At 43.0% G+C, this 19,237-nt stretch overlaps 1 protein-coding gene across 1 annotated transcript; it reads right to left on the reverse strand.

The window, feature by feature from the left end:
- Positions 1–152: 152 nt before the first annotated feature.
- CHGB (chromogranin B) lies at positions 153–14,465 on the reverse strand. The gene is made up of 5 exons (XM_066387215.1): positions 14,237–14,465; positions 10,122–10,168; positions 9,524–9,617; positions 1,735–3,482; positions 153–539 (listed from the first exon to the last, which is right to left on the reverse strand). Exons 1-5 carry the CDS (start codon positions 14,283–14,285, stop codon positions 459–461), a joined length of 2,019 nt encoding a protein of 672 aa, XP_066243312.1. The 5' UTR covers positions 14,286–14,465; the 3' UTR covers positions 153–458.
- Positions 14,466–19,237: the final 4,772 nt, after the last annotated feature.

Raw genomic sequence — 19,237 nt, forward strand, 5'->3', positions numbered from 1 at the left:
CTTGAAAGATTTGCTTTTCATTTATTTATTTTCTCAATTCTGCATCCAAAGACCAATAAATTCTAGAGCTGTCTTTTAGAAGTCACTTTAAAGGATGGATTTGAAAAATCGCACTCCTCTCTGTTAGCCCAAAGGAAGCTGCGAACATGAAGTTTTTGGCTTCAGGTGAATCCTTTATTATTTTAAACGAATACAAACATTTTTCAAGGGTGGCAGCACAGTCATAGTCACAAGCATGTTAACATTGGTTTTGCAAGAAAGAATACGCTACAAGTCATGCTATTCTTATTTTCAATAGCATTCTGGCAAAAACTAAAGACATTTCCAGTTGCCTCAAGCACTTAATAATAGTAAATTCTACTTTCTGCCTTTGGGTAAATAAATGGTGTCTTTCAGTGAAGTGGTGGGAAATAGATAACGTGAAGGCTGCTTAAAACTGCGCTTGGCTCCAACGACCGTCAGCCCCTTCGATTACTGAACTTCTCAGCTATTTTCTGTAGTTCCAAATCCATTGCAGCCAGATTTTCAAGCTCTTTTTCCTAGAAAACACACACACACACAAAGATAGAAACATGAGGTCCCAGATCAATTTATTTCACTCTAGTTTAAGGCAATATGAACAGGAGATTTTCTATATGTTAGAGGCTATATAAAACACGCTATGTCAGTGGTTCTTAAAGTGTAATTCCCCAGCCAGTAGCACCAGCACCATCACTAGTGAACTTGTCAGAAGTGCAGATTCTTGGTCTCCACCCGGGACCTAATGAATCACAAACTGTGAGGGCTAAGAATCCCTCACGATGCTGATACACATTCGAGTCCCAGAAGCACCTACATAATCACCCTGAGGAAAAGGAAAAGGGGACAGCTCTGATAACGTTACCTGTCCCAGATGTAAATATGCAGCCCACGAGCTGGCAAAAGCTAGACCAAATCAACTAATTTCTCTATCATGTGTTCTTTCTTACCCTGAGGAACAGGGATACGAAGTCAAGTAACCAAGGGAAGACAGCAGAGCAATGGGTGGTTGGCAGCCTTGGCTGAATATTGAAACCACCTGAGAACTTAAAAAAAAAAAATCTGATGCCCAGGTAGCACCCAGGACCAAACAGAATCTCTGGGTGTGGGTCCCAGACATTGGTCATTTTCCAGGCTCTCTAGGTGACTGCAGCGTGCAGCCAAGGTTGAGCAACACTGCAATAGGAGGAGGGGTGTGGGGATGTGGACAATGGCTGGATATAAGCTGGAATCAAACCCAGAAGTTGTCTCCATTCCATTACCTAGAGCAGGGGTATTGTATCTCTGTTGGTAGTAAAATTTTCTAACCGCCCACCGGTTCCACAGTAATGGTGATTTATAAAGTAGGGAAGTAACTTTACTTTATACAATTTATAAAGTAGAGTCACAGCAAGTTAAAGCATATAATAATAATTACTTACCAAGTACTTTATGTTGGATTTTCGCTAAATTTGGCAGAATATATCTTTATAAAACAACTTACTATAGTTAAATCTATCTTTTTATTTATACTTCGGTTGCTCTGCTACCGCCCACCATGAAAGCTGGAATGCCCACTAGTGGGCGGTAGGGACCAGGTTGACTACCACTGACCTACAGGTACATTATCATGGTGATTTAACGCCCAATGGTTTCTCCCCATTAATATCAGAGAGTCTTAAACGTGTTAACATTAACCATCTTAAGGGAATTTTAAACAAAATGCCCACACCGTACCTCTTCCTCCGTCAGAACTCCCGGGCCAGCCCTGTCCTTTTCATTCTCTGCCGTGTGGTGTGGGCTCAGCTGCTTGTCGGAGTCGTAGAAGTCGGGAAATTCGGCCGACTTCTTCCTGTAGTGGAGGAGCTGGTCCAGCTGGGCCACTCTGTCATACTGCCTTTTCAGATCCAGTTTGGGGGCCGGGTTTCTGTTCTCGTATCCCCAATTCACATCCTCCTCAAAGGGCTTTTTCTCCCACCAGTCATAGTTGTATTCTGGGAAGAAATTCTTCTCATTCAAGGTCAGGCCGTTTTCCTCTTCACCGTCGAGAAAATTGTCATCCATGCTGTCTTTTCGCTCAAAATGGCCACTCTTCCACTGGGCAGGGGCATAGTATGGGCTGAGCAGCAGCTCCCCTAATCTCTTCCTCTTCTCTGAGGTGTGGTAGGGAGCGTACTGTTTGCCTGGAAGCCTGGCGTCCTCCTTGTTCTCTTTAGCATCCTGCAGGTCCTCCGGCTGTGGCCAGGTCCCTTGGGCTCCTTCCTCGCCATTTTCCTCCCCATAGTTGAGGTAATTTCTATCCTGCTCTTTCCACTCGCCCTGCAGGTGCCTCCTTGCCTCGTCCATCTGGTTTTCTCGAACATGGTAGTGTCCTTCACCCAAGAATCGTTTCTCTCCTTTGTCTGCAGTGGAATAGGCTCCAGGCTGCCCGCCCGGGGCTCTGGGGCGGTAGCCCCACTCAGGGCCCCTGTCTTCCTCACTTTCTTCACTATATCCTTGCTCTGTGTAGGCAAACCCGGGGCTGGGGTGACTTCTCTTGTCCCCTTGCTCCTGGCCCTCATCACTGGGAGGCCTTGGAACCCTGTACTTGTTACCTCTCCTCTCATAGCGCCCCTGCTCCAGGTTCTCGGGAGCCTGGACCCCCGCATAACTCTGCACTTGGTCCCCATATTCAGGTTCTGCCTCTAAAGCCCTGTAGTGGGTTGGATAGCGGTCCCTCTTGTCCCCTAAGCTGGCCATGCCTACGTTAGGCTCCTCAGACTGCTCACGGGGTTGTCCCCACTCCTCAGAGGGAGGATTCCTTCCCTGAAAGGCCCTGTCAGGCCGGCCCTGCCCAAGGTAATGTCTTGTCCTCGAGCTTGCTTTGACCATCTCGTGGCTGGCATCCCCCTCACTTTCCTCAGAGTCTTCTTGGCTCCCAGATCGGCTCTTAGAGTCTTGGGGGTGTTCCTCCTGGTTCCTTGTCTCCTCCCTGCTCTCCTGGCTACTGGTCTCCCGGCTGTGTGACTTCTCCGCAGGGAGCCTGGCAGCGTGGGTATCGTACCTGGACATTACCTCCTCTTTTGTCTTAGTTGTAGCCTCGTTTCTTTTGTCAAGAAAGGCATTCTGTGTCTTTCCTGGCTCTTCCTGGTGTTTCTCTTCGCTGCCATCTTCCCCGTGCTCCCTCTTCTGATATTTCTCTCCTTCCTCTCCCTCTCTGTCCTCTTCCTCATTCTTCTCAGAATGGAGTGTCTTTGCTTCTTTGGAGACATGACTGTCAAAAGGGTCGAGGCGCCCGTGGGGCTCACCTGCTCCCTCTCGGCTGTGACCACCTCCCTCTGTGTCAGCCACTGAGGGGCCTGTGTCTTCCTCCCCTGGGATTCCTGGGTTCTCCCTACTGGGGGGCCTGTGGGCTTCTGAGGTGTCAGCTGAGTCCCTTAACAATCTTACTTCAAACTTTGTGTTTTCATTTTCATTTTTCTCCTCATCTTTAAGCTCTTTTCCACCTGTAATAAAAATTTTAGAAGAGTCAGTGTAACCTCAGAACTGCTTGTCATTCAACAAGCGCCAGCCTCAGCGATTGCTATGAATCCTAAGGACCCTGAAAATAGCACATAACTTTTAAAGTTAATAAAGAATATACTCAGATTCCTTTAAAAACAAATAGTATGGAAGCTTATTGGCTAAGTTTCAGTTTATTAATAACCTCTCTCTATATATATATATATATATTTTTTTGTATTTTTCTGAAGTTGGAAATGGGGAGGCAGTCAGACAGACTCCTGCATGGACTGGGATCCACCTGGCACGCCCACCAGGGGGTGATGCTCTGCCCATCTGGGGCGTCGCTCTGTTGCAACCAGAGCCATTCTAGTGCCTGAGGCAGAGGCCATAGAGCCATCCTCAGTGCCCGGGCCAACTTTGCTCCAATGGATCCCTGGCTGTGGGAGGGGAAGAGAGAGACAGAGAGGAAAGAGAGGGGGAGGGGTAGAGAAGCAGATGGGCGCTTCTCCTGTGTGCCCTGGCTGGGAATCAAACCCGGGATTCCTGCACGCCAGGCCGATGCTCTACCACTGAGCCAACCAGCCAGGGCCTATTTTTATTTTTTCATAACACCCAAATATCATCTCTCATTGGTACTACCAATGATCAAATTGAAACGCATATAGAGGTTTATGAAATATACTAGAATTTAGAACCAGAAGAAATCTCAGAATTTATCTAGTTCAGTGTCATCTGTTTGCAGACTGAGACCTTGAGATTCAGAGAGGTGTGATTCTGGACCATTCTTTCCATATTTTCTCTACGGAGGGATAAAAAAATTAACATTGTATTAATAGCTCTAGCTAGAATCTAGCTAAATAAAGTTAAATAGCCAAAATAAGAAATATCAAGATTCAAAGGAAAAATGTAAAATTTTAAATTACTAGTTTATCAGACTTCAATTATCCCACAACTGTGTAGACTCAATCTAGCATACATGACAATATAACTTGAGTATCTGGTGATAAGAGGATGTGTATTTCTTCCCTGAGACAACTACACAGCAGTGGGAAGACCATTTGTTCCTTCATTCAGGTCCTGTCTGCCCAACATGCTCTCAAATGTAGAGGATGAAGACCAGTATCCTGAGTTTTCTTTGAATTTGCACGAGTCAACACTAGATGGTATAACCAATATTTTAATTGAATGCTGTTGTCTCCCATCTATTCCAAATGTTGGGAGATTTTCTAAATCCTTTCTTAGCTCCTTTCCTAAATCCTGCTCAACTCAAGGACGTCCCTTGAAAAGAGATATGCAGTTAACACTCTCTGAGTCGTTATCTGGGAGGTTTGGATTTCAACTCATGCCACTGAGTTCAGATAGAATGCCTGAAGCCAAGGCCACTGGCAGCTCTGGGTCAGCATCTGAGCTGTCCTTTGTAGGAGCCACCAGCCCTGAGTGGCTGTTTAGCACTTGAAATGTAGCTGGTCCAAACTGAGACGTTATAAGTGTAAGATACCTACCAGATTTTTAAAACTTCATATAAAAAGAAGTAAAATATTTCAGCTTTTAATATTGATTATATGTCAAAATGAGAATATTTTGAATGTATTCTATAATATCTATCATAAATATATTGGGTGTATGCAAATTATGTATTAAAGAAAATATATTAGATAAAATTAAATATATTATTTAAATGAATTTCACCTTTTTTTTTAAGTGAGGGGAGGGAAGATAGTGAGACAGACTACTGCATGTCCTTTGACTAAGATCCACCCAGTAAGCCCACTAGAAGGCAATGCTTGAGTACCAAGCTATTTTTAATGCCTGAGGCTGGCACTCTCGAACCAACTGAGCTATCCTCAGCGCCCTGGACCATGCTTAAACCAATTGAACCACTGGCAATGAGAGGGGGAGAGGGAGAGAAGGGGGAGAAAGAAGGGGAGAGAAGCAAATGGTGGCTTCTACTGTGTGCCCTGTCTGGGAATTGAACCTGGGACGTCCACATGCAGAGCTGATGCTCTATTCACTGAGCCACCCACCAGAGCCTCACCTGTCTTTTAATCTTTTTAATGTGGCTACTGGAAAGTTTGAAATTATGTTTGTGGTTCACATTATGTCTTTATTAAATGAATCTGATGAGTCATGTTGAACTGACCTTCGCAAAATATTTTTTAAAAATTTATCTATTTTGCAAAAAATGTCCAAGAAATAATTGAAAGTTTATATCTCCCTATTTAAAGCTATGATAACACTCTCATGTTTTATGAGACAATTGAAATGTTCCTGATCTTCCACACCCAGACTCCTCTCACCAGTGTCTTTGCCTTTTAAAAGGCACTGGTGGCATGTGCAGTATTGAGGCTGGTGGGTCTGGCCAGGTAGGCACAGGTAAGCAGGGAGGCTTTGGCCGGGTGCTGACATCATTCTGAGATTTGGCTGAAACAGCGCCACCGATCAGCCAGGACCTCAGCTTCCCTGGGCAGAGACTTTGTGGCCCCCTTCCTACTGCCTGCTGGTCAGGAACAGACGTATTTTTATTTTTTCCCAGTTAAATGTGTGCTGCTTATAGCAGCTTGTGCCCGAGGCTTAGCACTTCCTCCTAAATTTAGCTTTAAGCCTCTGCAGGTGTGATCAGAGGCGGGCTGAGATTAGCAATGCACAGTCATTGTCAAGCTGCAAAGCCAAGGCACAAAGCTCACTCTTCTTTCAAGTAAAAAGGGGGAAATGCATGATCCACCCCTATAATGTTTCAAGGATGAGCAGATCTACCCAGTGGAAGAGATTATTTTTTATGTTTTTAAATTTTTTTATTTATTGATTTTATGGAGGTGGGGTGGGGAACAAGAAATATCAACTCATAGTTGCTTCACTTTAGCTGTTCATTGATAGCTTGTTGTATGTGCCTTGACCAGGCAAGCCCAAGATTTCAAACTGGCAACCTCAGCATTCCAGGTCGATTCTCTATCCACTGCACCACCACAGGCGAGCCATAGAGTTCTTATACTTGTTAAGAAGTTGGACTACACATTCCCTAAGATCTTCAAGCCATAAACCAATGATTCTTCCCTATCCCCCAATGCTTGTTGGCTCAATAAGTGTATGTTGGATCCAGCGATGTTGTGGGGAGACTGGCAGTGGGGATGGAGATGCATTAAGTATGGGAGGGAGGCTGCAGGAAGGAATTCATCCATCCAGTTGACTCCACCAGCCTTGGGATCAGCTTAAAACATGTCAGCAGGGGAGAGAAAAGTAAACTAGGACAGAAGTTACAAACTGCTAGCCCAAAGGTGAATTGTTGGGCTTTAATAACATTTTTAGTAAATTCCAGTTCAGAAGCAATACTTAAATACCGGGTGACATGAGACAAACCTGTGTCCTCCAGTTTGGGACTCCCTTCCCATCTTGCCTTACTCCTTTGTGTTAATTGTTTGTCTGGCCCTGGCCGGTTGAGTCTGCAACCCCAAAGGAGCTCATAAATCCTCCCAATCTCAGCATTTTATGGCTTTCTGGATATAATGTCATCAGAGTCCAGATAGATGTGGGCCATTTGCTTTTGTTTGTTTGTTTGTTTGTTTTAGAGAGAGAGACAGAAAGAGGAACAGACAGACAGGAAGGGAGAGAGATGAGAAGTGTCAATTCTTTGTTGCGGCACCTCAGTTGTTCATTGATTGCTTTCTCATATGTGCCTTGGCTGGAGGCTCCAGCCAAACCAGTGACCCCTTGCTCAATCCAGTGATCATGGGCTTCAAGCCAGTGACCTTTGGGCTCAAGCCAGCGACAATGGGGTTATGTCTATGATCCCATGCTCAAGCCGGTGACCCCGCGCTCAAGCTGGTGAATCCATACTCAAGCTGGCGACCTTGGGGTTTTGAACCTGGGTCCTCTGTGTCTCAGGTCAATGCTCTATCCACTGCACTACCACCTGCTCAGGTGTGGATCATTTGTTTTTCACCAGTTTCCCTGGAGCTCTTACAACAGACATCAAAAGACTCTAGCACAGAGGTCCCCAAACTTTTTACACAGGGGGCCAGTTCACTGTCCCTCAGACCGTTGGAGGGCCGCCACATACAGTGCTCCTCTCACTGACCACCAGTGAAAGAGGTGCCCCTTCCAGGAGTGCGGCGGGGGGCCGGATAAATGGCCTCAGGGGGCCACATGCGGCCCGCGGGCCGTAGTTTGGGGACGCCTGCTAGCGCATACTCTGTGATGAGCAGAGGCCAGACTCCTATGGTCACAACTTAAGGGGCTAAGATTCTCATCTTGGCAGGCAGGTGAAGGCCTACATTCACAAGGAATTTCTAAGCAATTGTGCTTCTTTGGTGACCTAGTATGCCAGACCTCAAACTTTTGCACCCATCTAGTAAACATAGAAAGGAGAAGGAAGATAGCAAGATGGGTCTGCTCAAAGGAGCAGCCTCAGTCTTTGCTCTCACTCATTCCCTGTAATGGCTGGGAAAGAAAGCTGGGGAGAAATTCAGTAAGAGTATGTATGTCGGCAGTGGTAGGGAAGCTTCCACTTCCATGGGCCCATGGAGCCCCTACAACCTCGGGCCCCTGCACCTACTATGATTACCCTGAAATCCCCAATGGTGGATTGAGTCCTCCCAGGCAACTCTTTTGGTTAATTACTAATACACGTTTTTACCATTTTGTGCTTGAGGATTCATGTGTAGCAATAGCAAGAGAGTATTATCTTGTAACGAGAGATTTTGAAGGTGAAAATGAAAAAGAAAAGTCCACTGTTCCCAGCCTGCCTAAAAATTTAAAAGCAGAGAAAGGTGTTGAAGGGGACAGTGTTTTTTGGATTTATTTAAATCAGTTTGACTTCATGCATAAAACAGACTGCCTCATTTTATAAAATTGATCTCTTAACGTCAACTCCCAATGGACACTGCTTGTACCACTGTTCAAATTTTGTTTTCAACAGAAGCTTATTTGCATAAAGAAAACATCCCCATTTGGATTCAGAAGATTGTTGCTCTGACTCACTGGATGCTCTGCTTCTACCCATGCCCTTTTCAGTTCTCAGACCCAGAGTCCCTGGTACCATTTGGTGGTACCTCCCTTCACATAAGCTCTGTATTGAAATGCCTTGAACACTCTGCCACGTAAACAGGCCAGAAGTTTCCAAGTCACCTTTGCCAGTGTCTAACTTGGAAGATCGCCACTGTCAAGAGTAGAAGGCAGGCCCTGGCCGGTTGGCTCAGTGGTAGAGCGTCGGCCTGGCGTGCAGAAGTCCTGGGTTCGATTCCCGGCCAGGGCACACAGGAGAAGCGCCCCTCTGCTTCTCCACCCCTCCCCCTCTCCTTCCTCTCTGTCTCTCTCTTCCCCTCCCGCAGCCGAGGCTCCATTGGAGCAAAGATGGCCCAGGCGCTGGGGATGGCTCCTTGGCCTCTGCCCCAGGCGCTAGAGTGGCTCTGGTCACAACAGAGTGACGCCCCGGAGGGGCAGAGCATTGCCCCCTGGTGGGCAGAGTGTCGCCCCTGGTGGGCGTGCTGGGTGGATCCCGGTAGGGCGCATGCGGGAGTCTGTCTGACTGTCTCTCCCTGTTTCCAGCTTCAGAAAAATACAAAAAAAAAAAAAAAAAAGAAGAGTAGAAGGCAAAGAGGAGAATAATTTTAAAATCTCCTTCTATCCTTTAATCTTCCAACAGTCCCAAAACACTCATCCTCCCTCCTCCAATCACAAACAAGCACTCCCCGCATCCCCCTGCACCTCCAATGAAAGCTTGGTGGGAAAATACAAACTCTGGAACCAAGGAATTTAAAAACTGATAGACATCTCGAAGACTGTCACTGAGTTCAGCTCCCTCATTTTACTTAGAGGAAATAATCCGGAGAGGCAAAGAATCCTTCCCATGGTCACACAGCTCTTAAGTGGCAGAGTAGGGACCAGAAGCCATGCCGTATCTTCAGTCTCCCCAGATACTAGTCTAGTTTGTACTCTCCTCACTGCATTACGTTCTAGTTCATTTGGAGGTCACATGGACGTGAACTAGAGGGAGCAGGGGCAAGGACCCCCCGAGGGACAGGGCTCTCCCGCAGTCCAGAAAACTTACTCTTCTTCAGGATTTGTCGGCACTCGGGAGTGATGGGTGGAGCATTGAACTTCGACAGGGCATTTGAGAGAACCTCGATGATGCAGCGAGTCACCTGGAGGGGCGATCCAAAAGCAGGTTGGCAAAAGCTGGTCTTAGTGGCATGACAGACTACTCAGCCCAGAGCTGCTGCTCAGAGAGGAGGCTTGGCTATGTGCCCTGTACCAATGCAAGAACCTTGGGGCAGGAATGGAGATTTCCAGGACTGTAATGAAAGTTCCCAGGCCTCTCCACAGGGCAATGCAAGAAAACACTGGGCCTACATCACCCTGAGAAGAGAAATAAACATGTATTTCTGAACACATTGGGAGGAAAATGGTGTGATGACACAGTTATCCTCAGAGGAAGTAAAACATGCAGGAGGGAGGTTCGAACCCAGGGCAGGAGGCACATCCTTTCCCCTATTCCCTCAGGGATGAAAACATAAGACTTCATTGTATGTTTTGAATTTGGTTTTTGTTTGTTTGTTTGTTTGGTTGGTCTGGTTTGGTATGATAAGGAATGGGAGAATCCAGAGTCTAGATATAAGTCCAGCTTCTAGACTTATATTTCAACTTACCATTTCTTCATTGTGATTCCTGTTATCCGCTGGCATAGAGCTGACAGCTTTGAAAGAGAAAAAGAATGGGAAATGAGTTGATTTGATTCTGAAAGTGGTGTGAACACAAACATAACTCATCCCTTTCTCCCCACCCCCACCCCCACCCCCACCCCACACACATGCAATGCTTGGACAGAGGGGCAGAGTCAGAGCTGAACAGAGTAGAGAGAGCTGAGGATAACTGTCCAAAAAGTTGTGCACACAAACACACATACACACTCACAGCTGTTTTCCCTAGCAAAGTCTTAAACATTATTTGTAAATAAATGCTATCTTATATCCAGTATAAATCAAATTCAGAACACAAGAAAAAAATTCATTAAGCTGCACACTTATGATCTGTGCAGTTTTCTATATGTATGTGATACTTCAATAAAAGTTTAAAACAAACCTAGTTTAATGAAACCAGGGTGCCTTCCTCCACCTTTCTGCCCATCCAAAATGGGTAAAGATCTGTGATTCCCTCTGCCCACTCCTGTTCCCCTTCGAATCTTCCCCAAACCTCAGTTCCTTTACAAAAACATGTTTGTGACTATCTCACATAATCAATTATGTCATTTTTACCCCCCAGCATTTTGCCTGAACAAGCTGCTTATGCATCTGTTATCAGTAATGTCTGCATCATATGAAGGACATGGGAAGTATCTAATTCCACTAGTAGAGCATTGAGTCCATGACACAATATGCAAATAGGTGTTTAACAACTATCTATGAAGGCATTTAAAAAGGATAATTTTTAATTAATTTAAATTTCCTGAGATTCTGCTTATTTTAAACCAGATTGAAGTGTTTGTCTTGTTAGGAAATGCTTCAGGTGATTTTTAGTTTTTAGTGTATTCTTGTTTTGATACTTTTATATTTCACTTTGACTTTGAGTTGTCTAGGCTTTTTCCACTTGACAAGCTTGAAGCATTTATGTACAGATAGGCTCATGTCCTCAGTTCTCCTGGCACTGCCTGGAGATGAAGCTCAGTGCAGAAAATTCTTCTAGGTCCCTGAAACAAGAGAAGAGCAGCTAGCGGGGGCAAGACCAAACTCTCAGCTATTAGAGATGTCAGCTATTTCAATGCAGTTTATTTATAACCAGCCACCTGACCTTTCCTCCCAAAATGTTTGCTCCCCAAGCCTCTTTAACCACCCTCTCCAATCAATGACATATCATAGGGCTCAACCTTGAAATGCAATACCTATTCCATTGACTCACTTTACCAAATTTTCCTTTTCAAAGCATAGCTTGGGGTCTACTTCAACTGTCTCAAGAGGCCCAAAGTTAATCTGACATGTTACAATCATTTGTAAAATGCTTAAAAAGGGGCTAACAAGGTATGAAAACCCCATGTCCTTTCTACAACGTAGTTCAGACAAGATCCAGATAGTCCACCTTTGGCACCCAGCATGCACGATGCTGGGCCATTATTTTATCCCCCAAATGGCTGCTATTCGGGAACATTCCCATTTCAGCACTTATTTGTTCTACCTGTTTCACTCCAGAGGAGTGTACAGTTTTCACTCCTCTGGAAACAAATAACCGAGAGAATTCTTTCTCTAATTAACCAGAAGGTGCCTTTAAAAAAAAAAACTAGCTTTATTAAACTTCTTTGGTACTTGAGTTTCTTGCTAATACTTTCCTTTTCTCCCACCACAAATATAAAATAGGTGTTTTTATTCATTACTGATATTGCCTTAGTATTAATAGTCATTGGATATGAGGAAAGAGAGATATTTTTCTTTTAGTACTCTAAACATTTTGTAGCTCATGTTTTTAAAAATATAGTACTGTTTCTCTGATTTAAGCTCTTCAGAAATCTTTCTGATGGAAAGGAACTAGAGTCTCCTTGTGAAAGTACATTGTGCATCTGGATGAGACATATAAGTGCCGTTGTATTTCTTCCGACAGAATCTGTGACAACAAAGAAATAGTCAAAATATATTGATTCCCCTAAAGTCATTACCTTGTTTTTGTATTTAGGAGGCACAAGAGAAAAGGCAATGATTATGTTAAAATAAAGCAGTGAAATGGTAGGAAAAAATTTCAAATAATACTATATAATAAATCTGAGAATAACACCCAAGTATTGATTTCCCATAAGACTACCAAGGTTTGCTCCTAGATTGTAAACACAGCTATAAAATCACAAGGTAAGCAGGCCCTTCTGAATGCCAAAACCATCTAAGCTAGTATAACATGGATATCATACAGCTACTTCACTCATATTAATCTTTAGAATACATGGGAGCTGCTGTAGAAATGTGTAAATCTCCCTCCAGAAGCTCATAAGGGTAGGAAATGAACCATATGGTTTCCTGAGGTTTCTTCCCAGCCCTGTGATTTTTGCTAAATAACAAACTCTGCTTGAAGGTTACCATGTCTTGTTTCTAGGTGTTGGGGGAGGTGAGAATGAAAAATAACTGCTAATGGATATGGGGTTTCTTTCTATGGGAGTGAAAATGTTCTGAAAATTGATAGTGGTTACATGATCTCTGAATATACTAAAAAAACACACACACTAAGTTATGCACTGTAAAAAGATGGGTTTTATGGTGTGTGAATTATAGCTCAACAAAAAAAATGTCTAAAGAACATAATGTCTCTGTTTTAAGTCATATTAAAATATAAAGCCTTCTCAAAATATTCTCTTACAGAAGTATCTTACCACTATATATAGTTAAATGAGCTTCACAAATGTCACTGTTATTGTGGCCCATAATACAATGCTTTAAGCTTTTTAAGAAATTCCTATATGACAATATTTTTTACCAGAAAGACTCTAAACTATTCATTTGGATTCCTTCAAAGAAATTCAGAACATTTACAAGCAATTTGTAAGAATGTAAGCATTTTAGAAATTTTTGAATGCATGTAGCTTGAAACAGAATTAATTACCACTGGCTTTCCTTTTGTCTCTCTACATTTTGGATCCAGTCATTGCTGTCAGTAAAAGCTTCATATTCATGAATAGCAATAGCTCAAGTCTAGTTAGAATCTCAATCTCAGATTCAATTTTTTTCTCTTTGAGGTAATTAAAACAACCAAAGAAAACCTCAGTTTAATCTGGTGGTGGTCTATTTACTTCTCCATGGTCTCAATACCCTTAATGACTTGACTTTAGTGCACGCACGCACACACACACACACACATTTAAAAAAAATATCCAGAGCTAGTTTGAAAGATTAATCCCACATTCTTCCACACATCAAGAGACACCGTCAAATATTTCATCCTGTTATATGTCAATTATACCTCAGTTTTAAAAAGATAGGAACATTTCATCTTCTCAAATTGACTATTTTTTTTTCACTATTCCAAGGATATTTTTGTATATATTTTATATTCTATTATTTTTCTGGAATAAAAAAGTCAAAATATCTATTGAAGTTTCCATTCATAACTTAAAAACACATTCACTTCAGTGTGAAATTACTTCTCTCCAGAGACGGAAATACAAAATACAGAAAAATATTGCAATAACTCTATACAGACATACATATGAACACAAATTATTTATGAACGTGATAATACAAAGATATCTCTTATATACATAGGAGACTTACTTTTATCTCATCCTGTTTATATAATAGTAACAACAAAGGGATATATGCAGGTGCCAACTACATCATATTACATGCACTCCTGTCACTCCTTGGTTAACTGGTTTTAAAAAGCCAAACAAATACTGAAATACAGATACAGAATAAGACTACAACAGCGTCTTTCTAGATGGGTAGAGAGATCCTGACAATTTAGAAGTGAGCACAAAATGTGGGATTTCCTTGGAGGCGCGGGCACGTTTTCTCCCTATCCACCGGAAAACTCAGATATGAAAAGACTGAGATTCCTCGGTTTGTCCTAGGAAGCCCTCTGGCTTTTTCCGAGTCAGACGGTGGGGCGGGGAGTTGAAGGGAAACACCCAGGGAAGAAAAGAAATTAAGAACCTCAAGCTAGAAGGAGAAACCTTCCCCCTAACCCTCCGTCTCTCCCATCTCCCAGTATCCTCCAACCAAGATTCCCGGGCGCGGGGAAAACAGAGGCTGGCGCTGTCCGCGGTGCTGAACAGCCCGCCGCGCCCACTCACCGGCCACCACCGTGGCTCCCAGGAGGCCGAACAGCACAGCCGGCTGCATGGCCCGGCTCGCCCGAATCCGCGTGGAGAGGAGGGTGGCAGCTGGACCAGTGGAGCGAGATGCGGACGGAAGGCGAGATGAAGATGCTCTAGGAAAGCAGTCGTGCGTTTTGGTGCCCGCGGTGTGGCGCAGGACCCCGCTCTTTTAAAGGGCAAGTCCGGGCCGCAGGGCCGGGAGAGGCGGGAGCCTAGGAAGCGGCGCCCCCTCGCTCAGCCCTGACGTCACCAGGCGGCCCCGGGGGCGGTGGCGCAAGTAGGCGGCAGTTTGCGCCAGTCCTGTCGCCTGGGTGCTCTGGGTCTGGAGCGGGGGTGGGGAGTAGGGCGGAAGAAGAAATGGAAGGGTGAGGGGAGGTAAGGCGAGGTCCCACTTAGATTACCCAAGATTGCTCCCCATCTTCCCGCACCCTCTACACCCCCAAGTCTAAAAAAGTGTGTTGGAGGCGCTATGCGGTGTTTATTCTGTTCAGAGTGTCCATGACTAAGTCTGTTTTATGTCTCCGCTACCCAAGGACTAAACCATAGTGAAAATGGAAAAGGGAGTGAAAATGGGGCTTTAAAAACAAAAAGTGCAACCCTCACCAGGTAGCTCAGTTGGTCAGAGCGACGTCCCTATGCACCAAGGTTGTGAGGTCAACAAATCGATTTCTCTCTCTTTCCCTTTCCCTCTAAAAATAAATAATTAAATTTTAAAAATGCAACTGGAGAATATGGAACCTGCTGCTTTTTTCAAACTTTTGGTCTTAAATCTACCTACCTATAGTTCATTCTATCTACCCATCTGTCCATCTCTGTCTATCTATCTATCTATCTATCATAATCATTTAGTTACCTATTTACTATTCATGATCCCTCCCAACATATAATATATACATATGGTAAAAACAAAACAAAACAAAAAAAAACAGGTGTTACAAAAGAGTATACTATAAATGTCTCACCTCCACCTCTATCTCCCCAAGTTCTCCAGCTCCCGTCTGCAGAATGAAAATGACTTAACCACCTTCTGTTGTTAGGCTTAATTTATTTGGGGTCATACACAGCTGCATTTTCTTTGGAATGGTTGCACAGTAGTATTACATTAATTGTATACACTAGAGTTTCTTTAGTCCCTTTATTATTATTATTATTTATTTTTAGAGAGAGGAGAGAAAGAGAGAAAGAGGTGGGGAGGAGCAGGAAACATCAACTCCCGTATGTGCCTTGACCAGGCAAGCCCAGGGTTTCGAACCAGCGACCTCAGCATTTCCAGGTCAATGCTTTATCTGCTGCACCACCACAGGTCAGGCTTTAGTCCCTTTTTAATGGATATTTATTTAGGTTGCTCTTTGGCCTCATTACTCCTTTACAACAGAGCCTAGTCTCAGGGACTGGGAATGGAATAACCTGCTTGTAGGAACTGATACATCCCACTAGCCCCATGCATCCTCTCTTGCTTTGAAACTGAAATAGGAAATTACTTTGTTATTATGTATGAGAGAAAAGTAAAAACATCTCCCAGGATGTTTTTGATGTGGGTCCTTTCTGTTGAATGAGGAATCAGGAAAGCAGCAGGCCAATGCCCTGCACGAAGAGAAACAAATCGGAAACTTCTCTGATAACTCAGGCTTTGGGGAATAGAGGGAGCCTTCATTCCGGGTTTCTTTCTGGGAAGGCAGCTGTCAGCATGCCCAGCTAAAAGGAGGCCTCAGTGTCTTTTTCCTGAAAATCAATGAGACTCAAATTCTTTTTTCATATGCTGAGTGCATGACTACATCTTCCTGAAAAGGCTGGGAATTACTTCACCCAAGACCACAGCCACAGAATATTCAAAACAAGAGTCTTAAAAAAAAATATTCATGGGATAATTCGTAAAATTTGAGTAAGAACTGTAGATTAAGTAATAAATATTATATTGGTGTTCATTTTCTCTTCTTGAGAATTGTCATGTGATTATATAAGAGAATGTTCTTGTTTTTTAGAAAATACACATTCAAGTATATATATATATATATATATATATATATATATATATATATATATATATATATATATATATAACTTATTTTCAAATGTCTCAGAAAAAAATTATAAAGATCGAGTTGAGGGAGGAAAAGACTACTAAGGCAAGCAGGGCAACAGGATAATATTTGGGGAAACTGGGGGTGAAAGGTGTATGGAAATTTTTTAATACTATTTTTGCATTTTTCAAAAACCTGCTATTATTTTAAAACAAACAGAAAAGAATATTCTTGGCACAAGAACCTCTGAAAACCTCTTAAAACCTCCCAAAACAGTGGGTATGGAAAATAAAGTGGTTGCATGAGGGCCCTTCCTTGGGTATGAATTTAGGAGAATCTCTTCCTCTACTGTTGAAATTATATAAGGGTTCCAACAACTCTTTTAAATGCACTGTTTGCCAGTAGTACTTTGAAATTGCCATCTTCCAGGAGCATCTGAATTTCAGTTTTCTAGCAACTTTCTTCTTGGCCTGTTCCCTTGAAAAATACAGGGTTAAAGGTGTTAATGTCATCTGTGGCTTGTCAGACTGGGCTTGGTCTGAGTTTATTACCCAGAAAAGCCTTTTCATCACTGTCAGTGGTCCACAGCCATTTCCTATATTTAGGAGTACCTTTCTCTTTTTTTGCTATTTAATAAACTTTTTATTATGTTGCTGTCACATTTAGGTTTCCATTTACCCAGAGGGAGGGAAAAACCTTTGAGAAGAGCATTTCACAGGAATTTTCTCAAAGCAAGATAATGGAGGGAAACCAATATTTTTCTTAGGAACCAGGACTTAGAATAAGCATAGTATGAGACAGGGGTATAGTCACATTTTTTTTTTCTTTTTACCATATTACCACCTAATTATCCTGGGAAATTTATTTTTATTAAAGTGACTGTTCTTGCCTGACCTGTGGTGGCGCAGTGGATAAAGTGTCGACCTGGAAATGCTGAGGTCGCCGGTTCAAAACCCTGGGCTTGCCTGGTCAAGGCACATATGGGAGTTGATGCTTCCAGCTCCTCCCCACCTTCTCTCTCTGTCTCTCTCTCTCCCTTTCTCTCTCTTCTCTAAAATGAATAAATAAAATTAAAAAAAAAATTTATAAAGTGACTGTTCTTTCCCACCTGCTCTGTCATGTCACTTTGAAAAATATCTAGAGTTCACATGCGTATGGGTATGTTTTTGGATGCTTTCATAATATTGATTCAGTCTATTCATTGGTCTATTTGTTTATCCTTGAAGCATTCCCACACTTTCTCTATCACTGTAGCTTTTTAATAAGTTTTAAAATCTGAAGGAAAATATCTCCCCATCATGAGGTTATTGGTCATTCTTGGTCCTTTCTATTTTGATATAAATTTTAAAATTAGTTGTCAATTTCCATTTAAAAACGTGTTAGGGCCTGACGAGGCGGTGGCGCAGTGGATAGAGTGTCAGACTGGGATGCGGAAGACTCAGGTTTGAGACCTCGAGGTCGCCAGTTTGAATGCGGGCTCATCTGGTTTGAGCAAAAGCTCACCAGCTTGAGCCCAAGGTCACTGGCTTGAGCAAGGGTTTACTAGGTCTGCTGAAGGTCCTAGTAAAGGTACCTAGGCAGTCAAGGTACATATGAGAAAGCAATCAATGAACAACTAAGGTGTTGCAATGTGCAACAAAAAACTAATGATTGATGCTTCTCATCTCTCTATTCCTGTCTGTCTGTCCCTGTCTATCCCTCTCTCTGACTCTCTCTCTGTCTCTGTAAAAAAAAAAAATTAATTAAAAATGTGTTAGGATTTTGATAGAAATTGCATCAGAGCCATAGATTAATTTAGGAATAGGTGACATCTTTACAAGATTGAGAAAACTTGGCTTTTCGATTGCTGATAATATTCTGGATATAATCTTATCTTCAATAGTACAAAATACTATTACCATAAGAAAAGACAAAATGCCATAGAGAAGAGCATGTCTCAGGAACGCTCCAAAGAAGAATTAAGGAGGAAGACATATGTCCCTTAAAACCCAGAGTTCAGATTAACCGTGATTTTTCACAAGGCTCCTGAAATAAGTTATCCATCAGTGTCTACCTAGGAAAATGAAACCACTCGAAGGAATTTAATGCAAGAAATAATGCACAGGGGGTTAAAAAGCTAAAATAAGGCAGCTGAGGAAACGCTGAGGTTAGTAATTGCAAGCAGCTGTCGCACCCCTGGGGAATAGAGAGATGAAGGAAATAAGCGCCCTTACTAAGGCCCAGAAACATGGGCCACTTGCTAGGAGTGGGAAGCTCTGCAGTCTAGGAAGGCGGGCTTTGGAGCCAGTCATGGAGGAAGGCCTTGATGGTGGGAGCTGGAACCACAGAAGAGAAGCAACCACTGCTAGTGATGCATCCCATTCTCCTAAAAACAGAAAGGGGGAGAAACACCCTGGCTCCTTCTTTGTTTCAGTGCTAGTGCCTCTTAGCAGCTGAACATACCTGCAAATGACTGACAGGGAAACCTGGGAAGTAGCATTTGCAAGGGCCCATCCCTTGCAAACAGAGGAAGGAATCATCAGAAAACAACCAGACAAATGAATGACATATAACTGAACACTACCAAGCAACACAGGTACTGAATTTAGATTTCTCCTCAAATTTAGTTTTACTTGCCTATGTAAATACTTACTATGCGTCAAGCATTGGAGTAGACAGGTATCCTTTGGCTACAACAAATTACACAGTCAATCCCAACATTAATGACAAAAGGAAATATCTCCTTCTACTCTAGTAGAGTTCGCCAGCCAGCCAGCAGTAAACGTGGGAGAGGTGCAGGGTAGACTCCAGGTCTACGGAAAGCGTGGTGTGCAGGAAAATGGCATGACCCTGGAAACTTGCCCTGAAAATGTGTATGTACAGAATTCTTTGTGTTCACAGCCAGTAGGACAAATATTTATCTCTTGGGACTTCAAGGTTTTTTCCTAATAAAGAGGACCATGTCAACAAGTTATTT

This window comes from Saccopteryx leptura, chromosome 5 (assembly GCF_036850995.1).
Source record: "Saccopteryx leptura isolate mSacLep1 chromosome 5, mSacLep1_pri_phased_curated, whole genome shotgun sequence".
NCBI classification, from domain to species: domain Eukaryota; kingdom Metazoa; phylum Chordata; class Mammalia; order Chiroptera; family Emballonuridae; genus Saccopteryx; species Saccopteryx leptura.